This window comes from Pongo abelii, chromosome 8, assembly GCF_028885655.2.
Source record: "Pongo abelii isolate AG06213 chromosome 8, NHGRI_mPonAbe1-v2.0_pri, whole genome shotgun sequence".
Lineage (NCBI taxonomy): Eukaryota > Metazoa > Chordata > Mammalia > Primates > Hominidae > Pongo > Pongo abelii.
This window is the reverse complement of record NC_071993.2, coordinates 81837718-81856674: the sequence shown is the minus strand read 5'-3', so window position 1 is coordinate 81856674 and position 18957 is coordinate 81837718. Positions and strand designations below refer to the sequence as shown.

The window sequence follows — 18957 nt, the reverse complement described above, 5'->3', positions numbered from 1 at the left end:
ACATGTCCCGTATATATATGTCTCCTATATACATGTCCCATATATATGTCTCCTATATATATGTCCCATATATATAGATCTCCTATATATATGTGTCCCATATATATAGATCTCCTATATATATGTGTCCCATATATATAGATCTCCTATATATATGTGTCCCATATATATAGATCTCCTATATATATGTGTCCCATATATATAGATCTCCTATATATATGTGTCCCATATATAATAGATCTCCTATATATATATGTCCCATATATATAGATCTCCTAAATATATGTGTCCCATATATATAGATCTCCTATATATATATGTCCCATATATATAGATCTCCTATATATTTGTCCCATATACATAGAACTCCTATATATTTGTCCCATATATAGATCTCCTATATATGTATGTCCCATACATAGATCTCCTATATATGTATGTCCCATACATAGATCTCCTATATATGTATGTCCCATACATAGATCTCCTATATATGTATGTCCCATACATAGATCTCCTATATATGTATGTCCCATATATAGATGTCCATATATATGTCCATATATGTATCCTGTATATATGTCCCATATATATACATATCCTATATATATGTGTCCCATTTATACATATATCCTATATGTATGTGTCCCATTTATACATATATCCTATATGTATGTGTCCCATTTATATATATCCTATGTATGTGTCCCCCATATATATATATACTATGTATGTGTCCCCCATATATATATATCCTATGTATGTGTCCCCCATATATATATATATCCTATGTATGTGTCCCCCATATATATATCCTATGTATGTGTCCCCCATATATATATATATCTTATGTATGTGTCCCCCATATATATATCTCCTATGTATGTGTCCCCCATATATATATCTCCTATGTATGTGTCCCCCATATATATATATCTCCTATGTATGTGTCCCCCATATATATATATCTCCTATGTATGTGTCCCCCATATATATATATCTCCTATGTATGTGTCCCCCATATATATATATCTCCTATGTATGTGTCCCCCATATATATATATCTCCTCTGTATGTGTCCCCCATATATATATATCTCCTCTGTATGTGTCCCCCATATATATATATCTCCTCTGTATGTGTCCCCCATATATATATATCTCCTCTGTATGTGTCCCCCATATATATATATCTCCTCTGTATGTGTCCCCCATATATATATATCTCCTCTGTATGTGTCCCCCATATATATATATCTCCTCTGTATGTGTCCCCCATATATATATATCTCCTCTGTATGTGTCCCCCATATATATATATCTCCTCTGTATGTGTCCCCCATATATATATATCTCCTCTGTATGTGTCCCCCATATATATATATCTCCTCTGTATGTGTCCCCCATATATATATATCTCCTCTGTATGTGTCCCCCATATATATATATCTCCTCTATATGTGTCCCACATATATATATATCTCCTCTATATGTGTCCCACATATATATCTCTCCTCTATATGTGTCCCACATATATATATCTCTCCTCTATATGTGTCCCACATATATATATCTCTCCTCTATATGTGTCCCACATATATATATCTCTCCTCTATATGTGTCCCACATATATATATCTCTCCTCTATATGTGTCCCACATATATATATCTCTCCTCTATATGTGTCCCACATATATATCTCTCCTCTATATGTGTCCCACACATATATATATCTCCTATATATGTGTCCCACACACATATATATCTCCTATATATGTGTCCCACACACATATATATCTCCTATATATGTGTCCCACACACATATATATCTCCTATATATGTGTCCCACACATATATATATCTCCTATATATGTGTCCCACACATATATATATCTCCTATATATGTGTCCCACATGTATATCTCCTATATATGTGTCCCACATGTATATATCTCCTATATATGTGTCCCATATATATATCCTGTATGTATGTGTCCCATATATATATCCTATATGTATGTGTCCCATATATATATCCTATATGTATGTGGCCCATATATATATCCTATATGTATGTGTCCCATATATATATATATATGCCTTGTTCTCATCCCACTAGTTGTAAGTGCCTGGAGGGCAGAGTAAAACAGCATAATGTGGCATAGAAAAACATCAATGTTTGAAGACATGAACTCTAACCATGATTTTATTATTTATTACCTATACGACTTCAGGCAAGTCACTTTACTTCCTAGAACTTTATTTTCTTCATCAAAAACTGGAAAGCCAATGAGTACAGTGGTTAAAAGCCCAGGGTTTGCCATCCTGGCTGTAATGCGTCCTAGGTTTGTAATCTTGAGAAAGTTACTTAACTTCTTTGGGCCTGTTTCCTCCTGTGTAGAAAGGGGATTTATTTGTTTAGCATTCGTTATTTTAACAAATATTTTTTGAGCACTTTGATCAGCACTGTGCTAAGTCCTGGGAATATACCGGAGAGTAAGACAGACAGGGACCCTGACTCACATAGCTTACAACTTAACAGTGGACATAAATATTAAACAGACAACTACATCCATAACCCAGCACACAGAATTATTGTTGACAAATTCTGTCATGATAAATTTTCCTAGTACGCACTAACCTTGTCCAGGAGTGTCAGAGAAGACCTCCTCAGAGAGGGCATACTTGGGATTAGCTCTGAGGGATGAGTAGGCAGTACCAGATAAAGAGGCCCTAGAGACGGGAAAAAGCAGGGCTTAAGTAAAGGGATGCCAAGGTGGCTGGAACTGAGTGTACAAGGTCCTCCCTACCTCACAGGTGTTCAAAGATTAAATGAGGTAATTGCTGGTATACACAAGTGACACTTTGAGAACCACTTAAGGTCCTAAATGCCTGTTGACCAAGTTGAATTTCCCACAATACTCAGCTTTAGGCCCTGCACAGAATAACCTCTCCATAATTATTTGATAATATTTTATATTTTTAGGGTGAGAAAAGGACTTTGAAAATCTCCATCCTCTCATTTAACAGGGGAGGAACTTAGGACCAAAAAAGAAGTAGCAGCTGTCTAAGAAATGGGAGGAGCTGGCCGGGCGCGGTAGCTCACGCCTGTGATCCCAGCACTTTGGGAGGCTGAGGCCAGTAGATCACCTGAGGTCAGGAGTTCAAGACCAGCCTGGCCAACACGGCAAAACCCCGTCTCTACTGAAAGTACAAAAATTGGCCGAGTGGTGGCAGGCACCTGTAATCCCAGCTACTAGGGAGGCTGAGGCGGGAGAATCGCTTGAACCCGAGAGGCAGAGGTTGCAGTGAGCTGAGCTTGCGCCACTGCACTACAGCCTGGGAGACAGAGCGAGACTCCGTCTCAAAAAGAAGAAAAAAAAGGGGGAAGGGAGGACCAGAGCATGCTTTTGTTGTGTTTTGCCATGAAGGCAGCGGGTGTAAGAGGTTAAACTGCAGGCACCTCACAAGATGACCGAGATAACTTGGCACTCCAATGAGTATGTCTTTCAGACTTTAAGATTTTGTACTAAATAAATTGATTCTTGGAATAGTCTTGAGAGCTAGTCAAAAAGCAACTTCAATGAAATATAATATTTTCAAAGCAAACACACCCCAGCACAATAGCCTATCTCCATTTATGTAGAAGTTAGTACATATTAATTCCTCTTCTCCTTCCTGCTTTTTAAATGTGTGTAGGCCTCTTTTTTATGGAATTAATAATAATTATAAATGAAGTAGCAACAACGATAACAGCTGACTTTATCAGTGTGTGTCCCGGTCAGGCAGCGTTTTTACCTCCATCATCATCAGCGCATTCGATCCACCGCTATATTACGAGGTATGTCCTGATTATCTTCATTTCATAGATGAGGAATTGAAGGAACAGAAAAGTCTAGTTACTTGACCCAGGCCCTAGAACCAGGATTTGAATCAAGTCTGATGCCAGAGCTTGGGATCTTCATTGCATTTGATGTGATAATTCATTTGTGAAAAAACAAAGCAATTCATTTGTTTTCATTTGTCAAAAACAAAACAAAATCTCAACTAAGATAACTGTTGAGCTCTTTACAGTTAAAATAAAATCGGGTGTTGAAATGAGTAACATTAAGCCTTGAGAAAAGACACCCTGAGGAGTCAAGAGGATGCATTAACTGTCTACAGACGAACAGAATCTCTTCTCTTCTTTGAACAAGAAAACCCAACAGTAACTTTTATCTAGGTTTCACATTTCAGGAGTTACAGTAGGGGTAAACCAAAACAGGTTAAAAAAAAAAAAAAAAAAAAAGCAAAAGCCCACCAAAAGCTGAGACATCAGAGTCCTTCAGAAGGAATGATTTGCCGTCTTCTCTTCAGGACATCCCCTCTTTAGGAGGACAAATCTTCTCTCCAGGGAAAGGGGCGTCCTCCTCAGAAATGGGGGTGTAGGTGAGGGATCTTGTTGCTTTAACTGTTTGTTCATAATCCCTGCACTTTACTAGATTTAGTTCTGCCTGTTAACGTAGCTTCAGGACACTTGGCTAGGAAGGCTGGAGTGTACTCTCTGGGTTAGTTATTTTGGGACATTCTCGCCCTGCTGCTTGGGATGAAGAGGTCCTAATTAAATACCCGGACCTTCCAACGGGCAGATTTTCAAAGAAGATGCCCAGCTATGCCGCATCCTCATCCACACTCTCCCGCTCCCCCCAAACTAAGTGCAAAAAAAGCTTGCCAGGGCCTGCAGAAAGCGCCGCGCCTGCGAGGCTGACACGCGTCTTTCCTTCCCTCCCCCGGGGAATGATCCCAGCATCTCTCGCAGTGATGTCAGTGTAATCCTGAGTCGGATCGGGCTCCCGGCTGGGTGGCGGGGGGGCAGATGATGCTCTCGCCAGCTGGGCAGAGCAAGGGTGTTCCCCGCGGAGGCGGCAGCCCTGGGCCGCGGCGTTCTGGAACCCCTGCACCCACGGCGCGGTGCCCCCGGTGCCCGCGAGCGCCGCCCCCGCTGGCTAGCCGCGCCTCGCTCCGCCCTGGACGCCGCCGGTCCCGGCACGGAGGTGCGGCGGGGAGTGGGAGCCGGCCCGGCTCAGTCTGATTTACGGCTCTGCTGAAAACCGCTTCGCTCCCGCAGCATCAGCACCGGTGGCGGCGGCTGCAGCAGCAGCAACAAGTCGGGTAAGAGGCGGCCGCCGGCCATCTGCGCCCGCGGCTTGGCGGAGGGGACCTGCCGGGGTGGCCGGGGCTGGGGAGGGGGTCCCCGAGCCCGCAGCATGGCGGGGAGTTGGGAGAGCCGGCTTCCCGGCCCCCACCAGCAGGAACTCATGTGCACACGAATCCACTCTGGCACCCGTGGGCTGGCACGCAGCGGAGAGGGGGCGGGGAGAGCTGGGACCCCGGGGCAGGGTCATTGCCAGCCTGCCCTTCTCTGGCAGACTCACTTAGGGCTCTTCATCAGCCCCGTGGACTGGGGTTTCCTCTGGGCCCATAAAAGCCTGCGTGCTCTGGAGTGTGTGATTACCCATTTCCCCATCCAAAATGCCACCCTTTTCCCATTGCCCCATTAGAATCCTGACTTCCCCTTTCCTTACCTCTTGCCAGCGTCTTTGGCCCTATGCTGAGCCAGGGTTTGCATCTCGTTCCCAGAAAACCAGTGGTTAAACATCCCGGTGTACCCATCACAGGAAGAGGTTCCCCTCTCTGGGGGCCGAGGGCTTCACCTAGAAGCCTTGCCTACCTCGCTACCTGGGGACCATTTGCACCTCTACTTTTGAAGAGGTTGAGGACACTTTTCACCCAAAGACCCCAGCTGGGCTCCCTCATTTCGGGTCCAATGCTTGTTACATTTAAGTAGAAACCTTTCATGGAGGAATAGAAGATATGCACTGCTTGCAGAATTGGGTTGCCAACAGTCATCTGTTGCTAGGGTGAAGATAATACATTCCTACAAGGAAACCAGAACTTCCTGTTATTAAGAGAGTATGCTGATACCTACCTGGTTCACACATTGACCATCCCTAGAGGTTGTCATATAAAATAGCATCTGAGACAAGACAAATCCATCCAGAACACTCTATTATAATAAAAATCTTGGCCATGGCCCCACTTATGCCAAATGGTATTTGACACATTGGGTCCCCAGGTTTCAGTGAAACTCACGTATGGGGTCTATGATTGTTATGATTAGCACTTTGGTTTATGTCATCACAGCAATACCTGAAGGAAAAAAAGGCAAAAATTTCAGGGTGAAAAATTTTCAGCCGATTGCAGGCTTGATGCCACTGTGCATAGCTTGACTAATCGTTCCTGTACTTGAGGATAGGTCCCGAGCTTGCTGTCTTAGGACCCATTTTGACAATTCATGTGAGTTCTCATATGTTCTTGTGTTCACGCATCTTGGATTGTATCCTTAAAATGGGGCACGGTTTTGCATTTAGTGTGCCAAATTCAGGAGGGGAGGAAACTTGAATTCCACTTCTGGATCTACCACTTTCCATCTGACCTTGGATTAATGGCTTTACTTCCTTGCTTCAGTGTTCTCATCTGTGGAGAGGGAATGTAACCCACCCTTTTGATTCTAGGTAGGAGTTGGCAAACTTTTTCTGTAAAGGTAGTAAATATTTTAGCTTTTAGGAGCATAGAGTCTCTGTCTCAGTTACTCACCACTGCCATTGTGGTTTACAATAAATAATACAGAAATTGATACAGCAGCAGTAAATAGTGCACGAATTGATGTGGATGGATTTGGCCCATGGGCTGTAGGTTTTAAGTGCAACATAAAATATTATGTGCAAAAATCACTTGAAACCAAAAAGCCTCTGCTGTCATGGAGATGAGCAGTAATCATTTTAGTAGTGTGTTTTTCAGCCAACTTGTAAACTACCTATTTCCCCCTTCCCAGGACTTTTAGAGTAATGCAACAGAAGGCTTTTGAGGAAAGCAGATATCCCTGGCAGGAGTCCTTTGAGAATGTTGCTGTGTGCCTGCCATTCCGCTGCCCGAGGTGTGGAGACCATACCAGATTTAGAAGCTTGTCATCCTTGAGGGCCCATCTGGAGTTCAGTCACAGCTACGAAGAAAGAACCCTCTTGACAAAATGCAGTCTCTTTCCATCCCTCAAAGACACAGACCTAGTCACTTCCTCAGAACTCCTGAAACCGGGAAAATTGCAGAGCAGTGGCAACGTGGTAAAGCAGAAACCGAGCTATGTTAACTTGTACAGCATTTCACATGAACATTCCAAGGACAGGAAGCCATTTGAGGTGGTGGCAGAGAGGCCTGTGTCCTATGTGCAGACCTACACTGCCATGGACCTCCGTGCAGACTCGCTGGATGGGCCACGGTCGGGTCCTGGACTGCCCACCTCAGACACCAAAGCTTCTTTCGAGGCACATGTCAGAGAAAAATTCAATCGAATGGTTGAGGCTGTGGATAGGACCATTGAGAAGAGAATTGATAAACTCACCAAAGAGTTGGCCCAGAAAACTGCGGAACTGTTGGAAGTTCGGGCAGCTTTTGTGCAGCTGACTCAGAAAAAGCAGGAAGTTCAGAGACGAGAGCGGGCCCTAAACAGACAGGTGGATGTGGCCGTGGAAATGATAGCTGTACTGAGGCAACGCCTGACGGAATCTGAGGAGGAGCTTCTTAGGAAAGAAGAGTAAGTGTTGCTGACAGGGGATGCTAACCCCATTGCTTTAAGCAGCACCCCAATCCCCTTACAAGCAAATGCTAAGCAAGGTTGATTTTTGCTATTTGCAGGTGCCTTGACTGCATTTCTTATTGATATAGTTGAACCAGGAGGAACAAAGCTTTGATATCATTTACCCTCTGTGTGCGTGGTCGGCAACCTAGCAACATTAAAGTCAAATATCTAATTCCTTCTCAACTGGGAATTTGTAAACCACAGACAATGTTTTTAGAGAGAAGACTAGCACAGCCTAGCCATGGTGGGATCCATTCCTAGCACCAAATGGTGTGCAAGCGTGAGTTGAATGGGAAGGCAGAAAGAGTGAGCTAAGTGAGCTGTTCCTTCTTGACAGTCTCCGTATTATAAAGTCAATGCAAGATGCTGTCTTAAGTTCAAAAACATTCCTCCAGTATAAATAAGTTTGGTTTATTTGCCGTTTTGTATTATCTGCCCAGGTTAATTAAATGTTAGTAGCTGAGAATCCATTTAATTTAATTTATATTTGGGAGAAGCAGACATTAGGGAACCCAGAGGAAAGACTTTCTGATATTGCTATACTTCTATGATTTAAGTTTGAGACTTGACTTTTTGGCAAATGATGTATATCAGATTAAGTTTTGCCCACTTGCAAAGAGTTGAGATTGGTTCTCACAAGTTATAGATCATAGAAGCTATTGCTTGAGAAATCATCATACTTAAAGAAGCATTTCTTTATCAGTAAGTATAGATTTAACCCAAACTAGAAAAGTATACATAACAAGTCAGTGTATTTCCCAAATGCAGAATGTCAGATTTCATTTTAAATAGAGGTTTAGAAATTCATGAAATCAAAGGACATTAAAATTGATGGAGTAAAACATCCTAGAAGGTAGGTTTCCAAATAATTTGAGCTCTATTATAGAGATTGATTTAATTTCATCTTTTCTTTGCCCTCTGACACTCTTCTATTTTGTGTTGTCTCTTAAAATGTAATAATTAAAACTTTCTGAGACACTCCATAGATTAAAGAGATCATTACTTGTTATCACTTAAATGCTTACATTCTACCTTGAGGGGAAGCCTAGACATTTTTTGTTCAGGCAAGACATTTTTTAAATTACGTAGTTAGGATGGATTTGAATCAGCCTCTGACTTACTTTGCCCCTAGGGAAATAATCTCTAATGAAAAATGTTTCCCTTTTGGTTTCTGGTGTTTCCTGGTGGGAAGTTAGTGTCTAGACCCGTTAATGGCCACCAGAGTGACCCACACTGTGCTGTTGAAAAAAGGGCAGATATGGTTATTCTATGCGTAAAGAAAGACCTAGAATTAAATTTGAAAATTTTTGCTTCATTCAAGAGCAGTGAGTTTAAAAGGCAACCAAATTAATCTTTTGAACTTATTTATTTGTTATATTTTACTTATTAATTACACAAGTAATAATGAACATGAGATCTGGGGTAGTAGTTGCCTGGAGTGATGGGTTCAAGAATGCTTAATTGTTCAAAATATCTGACTAAATAAAAGTGGGCTATGCATAGGTCAGTTACATGTTATTGTTAATCCAAGGCTGCCACCTGAGCACCAACTGAAAAACTAAGACATGTTAAAACAGGAAAAACTTGAATAGGAGAGAATTATATATGTAAAAATAGCCTCTTCAATCCAAGCACATCCTATCCTATCCTTCAGAGACAGCCACTGTTAAGTTCCGTAAATGTCCTTCCAGACCTTTCCTGCGTGCCTACAATCGTACACACACAGATTCCATTTTTCTAAATGAAATCGTGACACATACTGTTCTGCCAATTGCACACTGAATTGTTTTTGTTTTTAATATAATAGATTTCAGGCATCTTTTGTTTACTAAGTACAGAACTATACTACTCTTTTTGACTGTTGTGTAGTATTCCATGGTATGCATGCATCATGATGCATTTAACCAATTTGTTATTGATGAATATATAGTTTTATTCAATTTTCCTAGTATTAAAAATAGTGCCTTGGTTATTATCCTTGTACATGTTTGTTCACATTTTTCTGAGTAAACCTGAGGATAAATTACGAGTTGATTTTTTTTTTTTGAGACAGAGTCTCACTTTGTCACCCAGGCTGGAGTGCAATGGCATGACCTTGGCTCACTGCAACCTCTGCCTCCTGGGTTCAAGCAATTCTCCTGCCTCAGCCTCCCAAGTAGCTGGGGTTACAGGCACCCACCACTGCACCCAGCTATTTTTTTGTATTTTTAGTAGAGACGGGGTTTCGCCATGTTGGCCAGGCTGGTCTCGAACTCCTGACCTCAGGTGATCTACTGGCCTTGGCCTCCCAAAGTGCTGGGATTATAGTAGTAAGCCACCATACCCAGCCACAAGATGATTTTTGTATGTCATTTCTGGACTAATAGAAAAAAGCAATGATATTTTAAAAAAAGAAAACAAAGTGTTTTAAATGAAAGTGCAGTGAAATTGCCTTAAACTTTTAAACATAAACAAAGTCTTCATTTTTTTTAAACGTTCATTTGGGCCAGTCCCATCAGTTTCTGTATTCAGGCCTCAAATAATCACTCTTTCTGTACATAAAATGGGACTGAAAGAGTCTTGTTTCCAGGGAGGACACTGGAGCTCTTGGTCTAAGAATGGGACTGTGGACAGCACCCTCAGTGTCTGCAGCGTCTAGCCTCCCCACCCCCGCACCCCTGCCCTCTGAATGGGGATGCAGAGGGAGCTGCCCACCTGTCACACTGTTAATACTGGGTTGATTTGACTGCATCTGCCTGGCTGGGTGGTGGGTGCATCTTCCATCCTAACCACCACCTCAGACAGCTGTGCCTTCCACCAAAGAGTTGGCCTTTCAGTAAGGGAAGACCCTGTTTTGCCAAGGACCATACCAGGAATTGTGCTCCCCTGCCAAACACTTCCACATGAGCTCCGTGGGCCCATTTGTGAGAGAAAGTAGGTTGTTAACCATCTCATTCACAATTGACTTAAACTCCAGGGACCCTTTGAAACACAGATAGTAGATTTGGTTTTAAAAAAAAGCAAACATCTATTATTTAAAATTCACATAAGCTTCTTTTGCTTATGGATCTTTTCCTTCAACTTTTAAAATCCTTTCTTTCAAGTTAAAATAAAAGACCCAAAGGCTGCTTCTGCCCTGAGGCCATCTATAAGCCGAATCAGCCAGATTGTAGAAGTTGTACATATACTCATAGCGGAGGAGGCTGTTTGAATTGAGAATACACTCGACCCTTGAATGACTCAGGTTTGAACTGTGCAGTTCCACTGAGGTTTTATTGTCTGTGCCATCATTGAGACAGCAAGACCAATCCTTCTCTTTCTCCTTCTCCTTTACAATGATCCATTTCCATTTAATGAGAAGTAAATAGATTTTCCTTATGATTATCTTAATAACATTTTCTTTTCTCTAGCTTACTTTAAGAATACAGATATGTAATACATGTAACATACAAAATCTGTGTTAATCATTTGTTTATGTTATCAGTAAGGCTTCTGGTTAGCAGTAGGCTATTAGGAGTTAAGTGTTTGGAGAGTCAAAAGTTATACTTGGATTTTCAACTGCATAGGAGATTGGTTCACCTAATCCCTGCATTGTTCAAGGGTCAACTATTTTGCACTTTTGTACTGGTCAGTCTCATTGTAAACCCGTAGAAGGTATCTGTAGGTTTTGGAGTGCAAACCCAAGAAAGAAGTTGCTCATTGTCTTGACAAAGTCAGTGTAACTTTAAAAGTTCTAGTGAAACAGGTATTTACTTATTGAAGAGTATTCAGAACTGGTGGGTCGTGCTGCCTGTAATCAGGTAAATCAATCCTGGAAACCTTGCTTTAAGGTATCCCTTAACGTTAGTTTCCTGGCTGAGTTGGTCCTGTGGGGTTTGGAAAATTTGAGTGTAATAAAAGTAATACAAAATTTACATATACGCTTTTCTGCAATATGGTTGAAAAGTCCTGATTGAACATCTGTAATGTGCCCAGTGCTGTGTGAGGTGTGTCAGGGGGAACATAAAATGCTTGCTGTCTTTCCCTAAGGTGTTTGTATTCTGTATAGGAAGAATAAGGGATACTCACGAACACGCAAGGGGAGTTTTGAGAAGTGCTTCAATATAAGCCACAGTTTCAAGTTGGTAATACATTAGAGAACAGATTTTTATGTGTGGAGAGGCCACACTGATGAAATGAGGAGGAAAGGCAGAATTTGCACTGATGGCCAGAAGAGAGTGACCTTGAAGGGGCAGCAGGGAGGGCTGCTAGAGATGGCCCCTGAGTAGACCAGGTGATTTCTGATTTGAGAACCAGAAGGTTGCCCCTGTTTCCTGCAGGATAACACACTCATTTTATACATGCAGAAAATAAGGCCCAGAGCAGGGGAATGACTTGCCCAAGGATAGAGATTTAGTAGCAAAGCTGAACCCGAAATCCAATTTCCCTGTCTCTCTGCTGAGTGTTTTTTCCATTAGTTCACTCTGTCCCAGCCAGACTCCTGAAAATGTGATTTTTTTTTCCCCAAAGCGTCAAGACTTATGTAATACTGAATGTGGCCCATTTTGGATGGGCTTGCTTCTTTGCTATTTTGAGAGGGCTGCCATGGTGACATCATTTATTTTTCTGATGTGATTAAAGAAAATGTCAGCTGGCATCTGAGGTGTTGGGAGGCAGGCGAAGGGTGGCATCATCAGTGTGGTCATGATATTAAGCTTCCAGAACATCCAGCCCAGGGCTTTTCACTTGACTCTCAGATGTCCTTGCTTAATCGGGGTAGGGCTTTTTGCCACTGCTAGGCTTTGATCACAATGAGAAGACTCTTTGTGATTCCATCTCTAATTTCCATCCTACTCCCTTGCAGGCAGTGACACATAGAATCTGTTTCCCTTTTTCCTTCATCATTTGCCTCGTTCCAGACTAAAGCCATGCAGAAGACAAATCTTTATTGAGTGTTTGCTGAGCAGCAGATACTGATCTAGGTTCCGACCATGGGATGGTAAACCAAATGCATCCAGTTCCTGCCTTCATGGACTTTACAGACCAGAAGAGAAATTTGACATTAAACAGGTCATTAGGGTGTATGAAAAAAGAGACATAGAGGGGGTGGCCTGAGCTAGGTAATGCCCATTTAGGTTTTTATCCAGAGCTGACCTTGGAATGCTGGCCTTTAAAAGGCAAATCTGATTTGGTAACTTGCTTTGCACAACCAAATCCTCTTGCCATTTAATTCATTCCCACATTTTGATCAGCTAAAGCAGTGACTAGGCAATGTAGTGTCCAGACTGATTCATAGCTAGGAAGCAGGCCAAGAAAAAATCACACTGGATATAGAGGTCAGTGGGGTGGAGAAGGGTCTGTTTGCTCCACATTGTTGGTTTGTGCATATAAATGGGGTCCTCTCTTTTCAGGATGTGTTCCTTGCAGACTTAGAAACTCATATAGAATAAACGAGGTGTCAAGCATATCCTCTCAGGGTTGGCACATGGTAAAATTTGGAAACCCAGAAAAGTTTTCAATTTCTATCTCTGCATATTCTTTTCTCCACTCCCCTGCCTCCTATCACATCCCCACTCTAGGCCCTTGGGACTCAGAATATAGTATTGGTCAACTTACAACCAATGAGAATAGTTTGAATTTCTCATTAGCGTTAAGGGCCAAAAAGAGTAGAGATGGGTCCTGCCTCAAGACGTGCAGTTGTCGCAGATTCAGGCCTGTGGTGCCGCAAAGAGAGCGCAGGAGCCGACTCCATGCTATGGGTTTGCAGCCAAGCTCCCTGTGCTCGGAGGTGGTCGACTTCTGCTTTGGGATTTGCCTTGTGGTTGACATTATGGTCTGTCTGAGGTGCTCTGTGATCAATAGCTGGACTATTTTTGGCCGGAGGTATTTTTACCATTTCATATTCCTCTGAAGAGGTTCATAAATCAGTCATGTAAAATGAAATTTAAATAACTTGGTAGAGCTTTGCCTTTGGGAGGAGAAGCTGATGTTAAAGTGTTTAAGAATAGAAGAAAGGCATCAGTTTTAGATCCCACCCCCTACTCCTGTAGGAGGTACCCGTAGGTTACTCATTGGTTTTATGCCCCAGTACTTGTCTGGAAAAAGGAAAAAAGAAACTTAAGGATCTCTGTGTTGGTTAATGATTTTCAAGTAGAGATATAGTTGCACATTTCATGCATTCAGCAGAAATGCATTAATTCTGTATTGTGTGCTGGGCTGAGGTTAGGTACAGGGGGCACCTGCAGACAGTGAAGGAGCACACAAGGTCCCTGAACTCACTGATTTTATGGTCAAATGGGGAAATGGCACACTGGTTCATTGTGATGTGCATGGTGATAAGGTGCAAACTTCTGTGGAAAACACAGTAGGCCATGTCATGTACACCTGGGCATGTGTCTGAGAATACTCCCTGGCAAGAGAGTCTGAGGTTAGAGGAATAGTTAATTGATAATTAATTGTGGGGGCTTGGGAAGAGGAGGAAGAATGACCCTGGCAGAGAGAACAGCATATCCAAAAGTAAGCGTGGCTCAGTGCAAAAATGAAGGAAGTTAAAATAGACATAAGAAATGGTTTGTGGATAGTAGATTATAATAGATGATAGGATCAGCGTGTTTTCACTCATTAAAATGCATAGTTCAATGCTTATGCAAAATTGCAGTGAGCACCACAGTGCGTGAACGCGTATTTCCATTAATCTCTGCACGTGCTTCTAGGGTGTATTGGTCACATGATAGCATGTCTTTGATTTTTCTGAATTAACCTGTCTTTAACCCATCTCAGAAGAAGTAACTGAGAGGATTCCATCTATAAAAAATGAAATAATATTATCTATTTTTCAGACCATATGGTCATACTGTAAATTAATGAACACATGTGTGAATGGATATAACTGAAGGTTTGGCTCTCTGGAAAGGGCTTTTTCCCTCGTTGCTCCCCTTCTACTGTGTTGGTTTCTGGATACCTATCAATCTGACAGATTTCCAGATCTGGAAATCAGTCTGCATAATAATGAGCTTCAAGGTCAGTTTCTTATATTGTACTGGTATTTTTTTTTTTAGTGTCAAATATTGCTTTAAATAAGCATGTTTTCTACTGAAGCCTAAAACCTCTGATTTAATAATATTTGGCCTTTTTTTTTTTTTTTTAAATAAAGAAGAAGTCGAAGATGGGGCCGGAAGTGGCTTAGAACCAGTTAAATTTCCCCAACACTGGTCTGCACCCACACCCTGATTGAGTTTCACTCAGGTTGGCCCTTATCTTCTCATCTGGCCTTCCAGCTTTCACACTGTATCCTGAGTCACAGGGTTGAGAACCAGAAATAAAACCACACAAGTCTTCTACTGTTCTGTCCGATAGCATCATATTCTTCTTCTTCTTAGTCACATTTAACTAGCTTTGTAATTATGTGTTTATTTCAGTATTTCGTTCTTTCATTGTTTGACTCTTTCACTACATGTATCCATTATATGCTAACGTAAATAACATATTTTTATGAAAAGTAACTGTTTTCCCAAAAATAATTTAGTGAAAAGAGTGGTATTGTTTTAAAAGTTTATGTGTGGCTTCATAGAAGGCAGCTGGACTTTGGTAGTTCCACATTCAGTCTGTTGCAAATTTGTTGTTTCGGTTGAAACAGATGAAGAAAATCTAGTCTCCCACAGATACGTAGTAGGAAATGGAGGGGTATTTTAATAGCCTTCTCAGATAATCATGGATATTTTGCTTTGATGCTGTGCCAAATGTGACAGTTGGTAGTTTCTTAAAGAGTCATTGCAATGTGGGATCTGAAACCATATCAGTGAACATTTTGTACTTTCTTACGTCGAAATCTATTGGTCTGTCTTGCACTTTGAATGGATATTTTATTGTTTGGAGTATAATTATGAAAGAGGTTACAAATGCAATGTGTTTAACCCCTTTTCTTTTCCATTCAGAAAAACCCCAAGATTCTATGGGGAAATAAGAGGTGGTTCTGGATATTCATCCAGACTGAACAGGATGTGAATGAAAGGTGAATCTGAGAGGTACACACATGATATTCCACAATTAGTCACTTGGTTTTGATACCTTTTTCATCTAACAAAGATACCCTACACAGTCTCAGTATGATGAACTTCTCCAGTCTTTGTCTTATGTTTAACCTGTCTTTTAAAACAAAATCATAGTATACCATTAAGCTTGTTTTAACTGTTTTCTTCACCCTAGTTGATGTAATACATCTACAAACTGAAATTAGGTTAGCAGTTTGTGCCAGGTTGGTTGAAAAATACAGAGGGTATTAACTTCTCAGCTTCAGGGCACAAGATAATTGGTTGAGAGAAGTTAGAAAAAAGATCCTTCTTTTCTATAACATGGCATAACATTCCAGGAGTGTATTAAAATTAATATTAAAAATTAATATCAGCATTAATATTAATTTTTAAAAGTTTCATATAGAAACAGTGGCAAAATATGTGATTTAAAAATACAGCCACAATCATAAAAGGTGTTGCATTCAAATTTGTTCTCTTGCTTTTGTGATGCTAATCCCCTGAGATTAAGCCATCAAATGTTGCTGTCTTCGCATATGCTAGACTGTATAGCATGAGAGCCCTGGAATAGTAAATGTGCACAAAGATAAAAGACAGGAAAAAATATACTGGATATTGACAGTAGTTGCTTCTGAGTGGTGGGATTTTGGGTCATTTTTAGTTTCTTCCTTGTCCTTTATAAACATTAATTACAACAAATACTTATTCAATATTGTGTGTCAAACACAATTGTGTTGAGTGCTGGACTTAGAACAGAGAACAAAAGCTGATTCTGTCCCTTCCCAGTTGAATTCTCCAAAAGGTCAATTTTTATATTTTCCTTAATATATGTGAACCATTTCCATAATAAGATATAGGAAATATTGACCAAAATGAATTTTTAAAAATGGTACTTTTTTTTTTAACTTTTGGTTGTTTGCCCTATAAGTACAGTTTGGAGACAGTTGCATCATTCAGTTATCCTAAATATCTCCCAGGAAATCTCTACAACAGGCTTGTAGAAATTTGGATTCTCAGACTCCAAATGAATTGAAGCCTTAATGTTGGAAATAAGAAGTAGTAACCATTTTCCTGTGGTGTATTTCCAGAATACTCCATCCCAAAGGACCTAAACCATAAGCAAGAACCATGAAAGGTCTGGGGATGCATTCACATGGGCCCGCCACTCATTTGCTGCTAGTTAAGGTTTGTGGCTCATGTAGGAAGCAGATCAAAGTGAATGACGGTAGAGCTTAAAAATTGGCTTGTGTTCATGGCCTGAATAATGAAGACTTTGAAAAGTACACGTCTTCTATTGAGGGCTAATATGGAAACATCTGGAAATAAACTTGAAACTTGATGATGAAAAAAATTCTTTTCCAGAAGGACTCTTATTTCTTGTGTGTGGATATTTCTTAGCTACTGAAAGATGATGGAATTATTATGGAATTAGGGTTTATGTTTGATCCTGGATGAGAAACTAGAAAAAACAGGGGCTGGTATCACTAGAATTTCTTTGAGTGAATCATTATTAGAGCCAGCCTGTTGTCTGTTTTTATAAATATGTAATTCCCAAAGTTTTGTAAGGATGTGTGATTCTATAGGAAGTGTCAGAAAAGTTTCAGTATGGCCATGTGTGGCGTAATATATTTGTGAGAGAAAAATCATGACTAATTGTAAAAGTGGCACACTGACTATTAGTACAGAAGAAAAGAGCTGGAAGTCACTACCAGCTATTTTGCAAAGATCTTATGTAAAACTCTGACTTCCTGAGCCAGACTTCCCTGAAGTTCTACTCCCAAGAGAATTACAGAGCTCAGTGGAAAATAAAGATCAAGTGGGGGTTGAGAAGATGCAGAGAAGCCAATGAATTTAATTGACTGTCTAGAACAACTGAATGAGTTTAGATAAACAAAAATTAGCATTCACAAATCAAAATTGAAAGAGCCTGAAAGGACAGAAAGTAGAGTCTTTAGAATCTTGTGTAAGTTGAACATGGCAAAAACAGTGAGAGGCCATTCCTTGAAGACTGAGAGAGATTTTGGAGACACGTAAAGGAAATACTACCCAACGAATAGTAAAATTATGGAACTTGTTAGCTCCACTGGGACTGGCAGAACATACAAGGGTGATGACTAAAAGGATATTCATGGCTTCTTATTAAGTGAAGACAATAGGGTGGCGAGAACTCTGGCAATATACACCTATTCATAGTGGTGATTACTGGGTCCTTGGCCTGGGAAAGAGGGTGTGGAGAGAGGGGAATTGAGAGCTGAGGGCAAGGTAGGAAAAGAAGGAAATGTGTATGTGTGCTTGGGTGGGTGTGTTTGGGGATGAGTGTGATGTTCATGAGGATGGCTACCAAGATAATGGTGGTGGTCTCAGGATAATGGAATTTCAGGTGATCTTTCCTTTTTATATTTCTAATGGGTTATTTGAATTTTTTAAATAAAGAGCTTATTTATAAATCAGAAAAAAATACTATTTTCATATTTCCATTAAAAATGAAAGCAAAATATAAGATGGTAATAAAGTTATTAGAATTTTTCTGGATTTGTAATCTACTTGTGAATTATGTAGATAAAGGAGTAGTTGAAGTATTTTGCTCAGCTTCTTAGGGGAGGGCAACCCATGCATTGCTTCTCTTATGTCAGCATTAGAATAGTTTTCCCGGTGGTCTTTGGGTTGACCTCGTGGTAGCTGTATGGGCTGTTTTGTTCTAAGCTCTAAGCTAAAAAATATACTGTTGGACAAGATGACTCATTTGATATGCTGTTTTGGTGCTCAGCTTGGCCTCTTGCTCCTATACTTTCTCTCTGTGTAGAGTTTTCTCTCTCAATCGCCAGACTTTAAAAATCCAAGTCAGAGCTTGTCTTAAAAGCAATACAACAATGGTTTCCCATCTCACTTGTAATAAAACCAGAAGTCTCACAGTGACCTGTGAGGTCCTACCTGGCTCCCTCCTCCATGTAGACCCCCTTGCTGTACCTCAGACCCATCTGCATGTCCCTGGTTTGCTCTTCCTAAACACCTGCATGGCTTCTTCCATAGGTCTCTGTTCAAATGTCACCCCATTCAAAAGGTCGTTTCTAACTTTGCTTTTTAAAATATTATTCACTCCTTTCCTTCCTCTGTCACTGTCCCCTTGCACCCAGTTTCAATTTTCTTAGCACTTATGACCATCTGACATATATTTATTTGTTTGTTTTATAGTGACTATCTTCCTCTACTAAAATACAGTCTGTAAATGTAATCACTAAGAGGTGATTACCTCTCTCATCATTGCCATGGAGTACTGCCTAGGGTGTTAACTGACA

At 40.7% G+C, this 18957-nt stretch overlaps 1 protein-coding gene and 1 long non-coding RNA gene across 4 annotated transcripts in view; one reads left to right on the top strand and one right to left on the bottom strand.

Moving 5' to 3' along the window:
- Nucleotides 1–5819, bottom strand: part of LOC103891682 (uncharacterized) — a 39914-nt gene extending 34095 nt beyond the window's left edge. Inside the window, exon 1 of the long non-coding RNA XR_008510517.2 lies at nucleotides 5563–5819. This is a non-coding gene — a long non-coding RNA (uncharacterized LOC103891682). The remainder of the gene's footprint in view (nucleotides 1–5562) is intronic.
- Nucleotides 4837–18957, top strand: part of ZNF365 (zinc finger protein 365) — a 101195-nt gene continuing 87074 nt past the window's right edge. The window contains exons 1-2 of one of the 3 annotated variants that reach the window (XM_009245565.4): nucleotides 4837–5149; nucleotides 6873–7628. In XM_009245565.4, coding sequence (XP_009243840.1) covers nucleotides 6886–7628 — 743 coding nt within the window. In that variant the 5' untranslated portion in view covers nucleotides 4837–5149; nucleotides 6873–6885. 3 annotated transcript variants of the gene reach the window in all.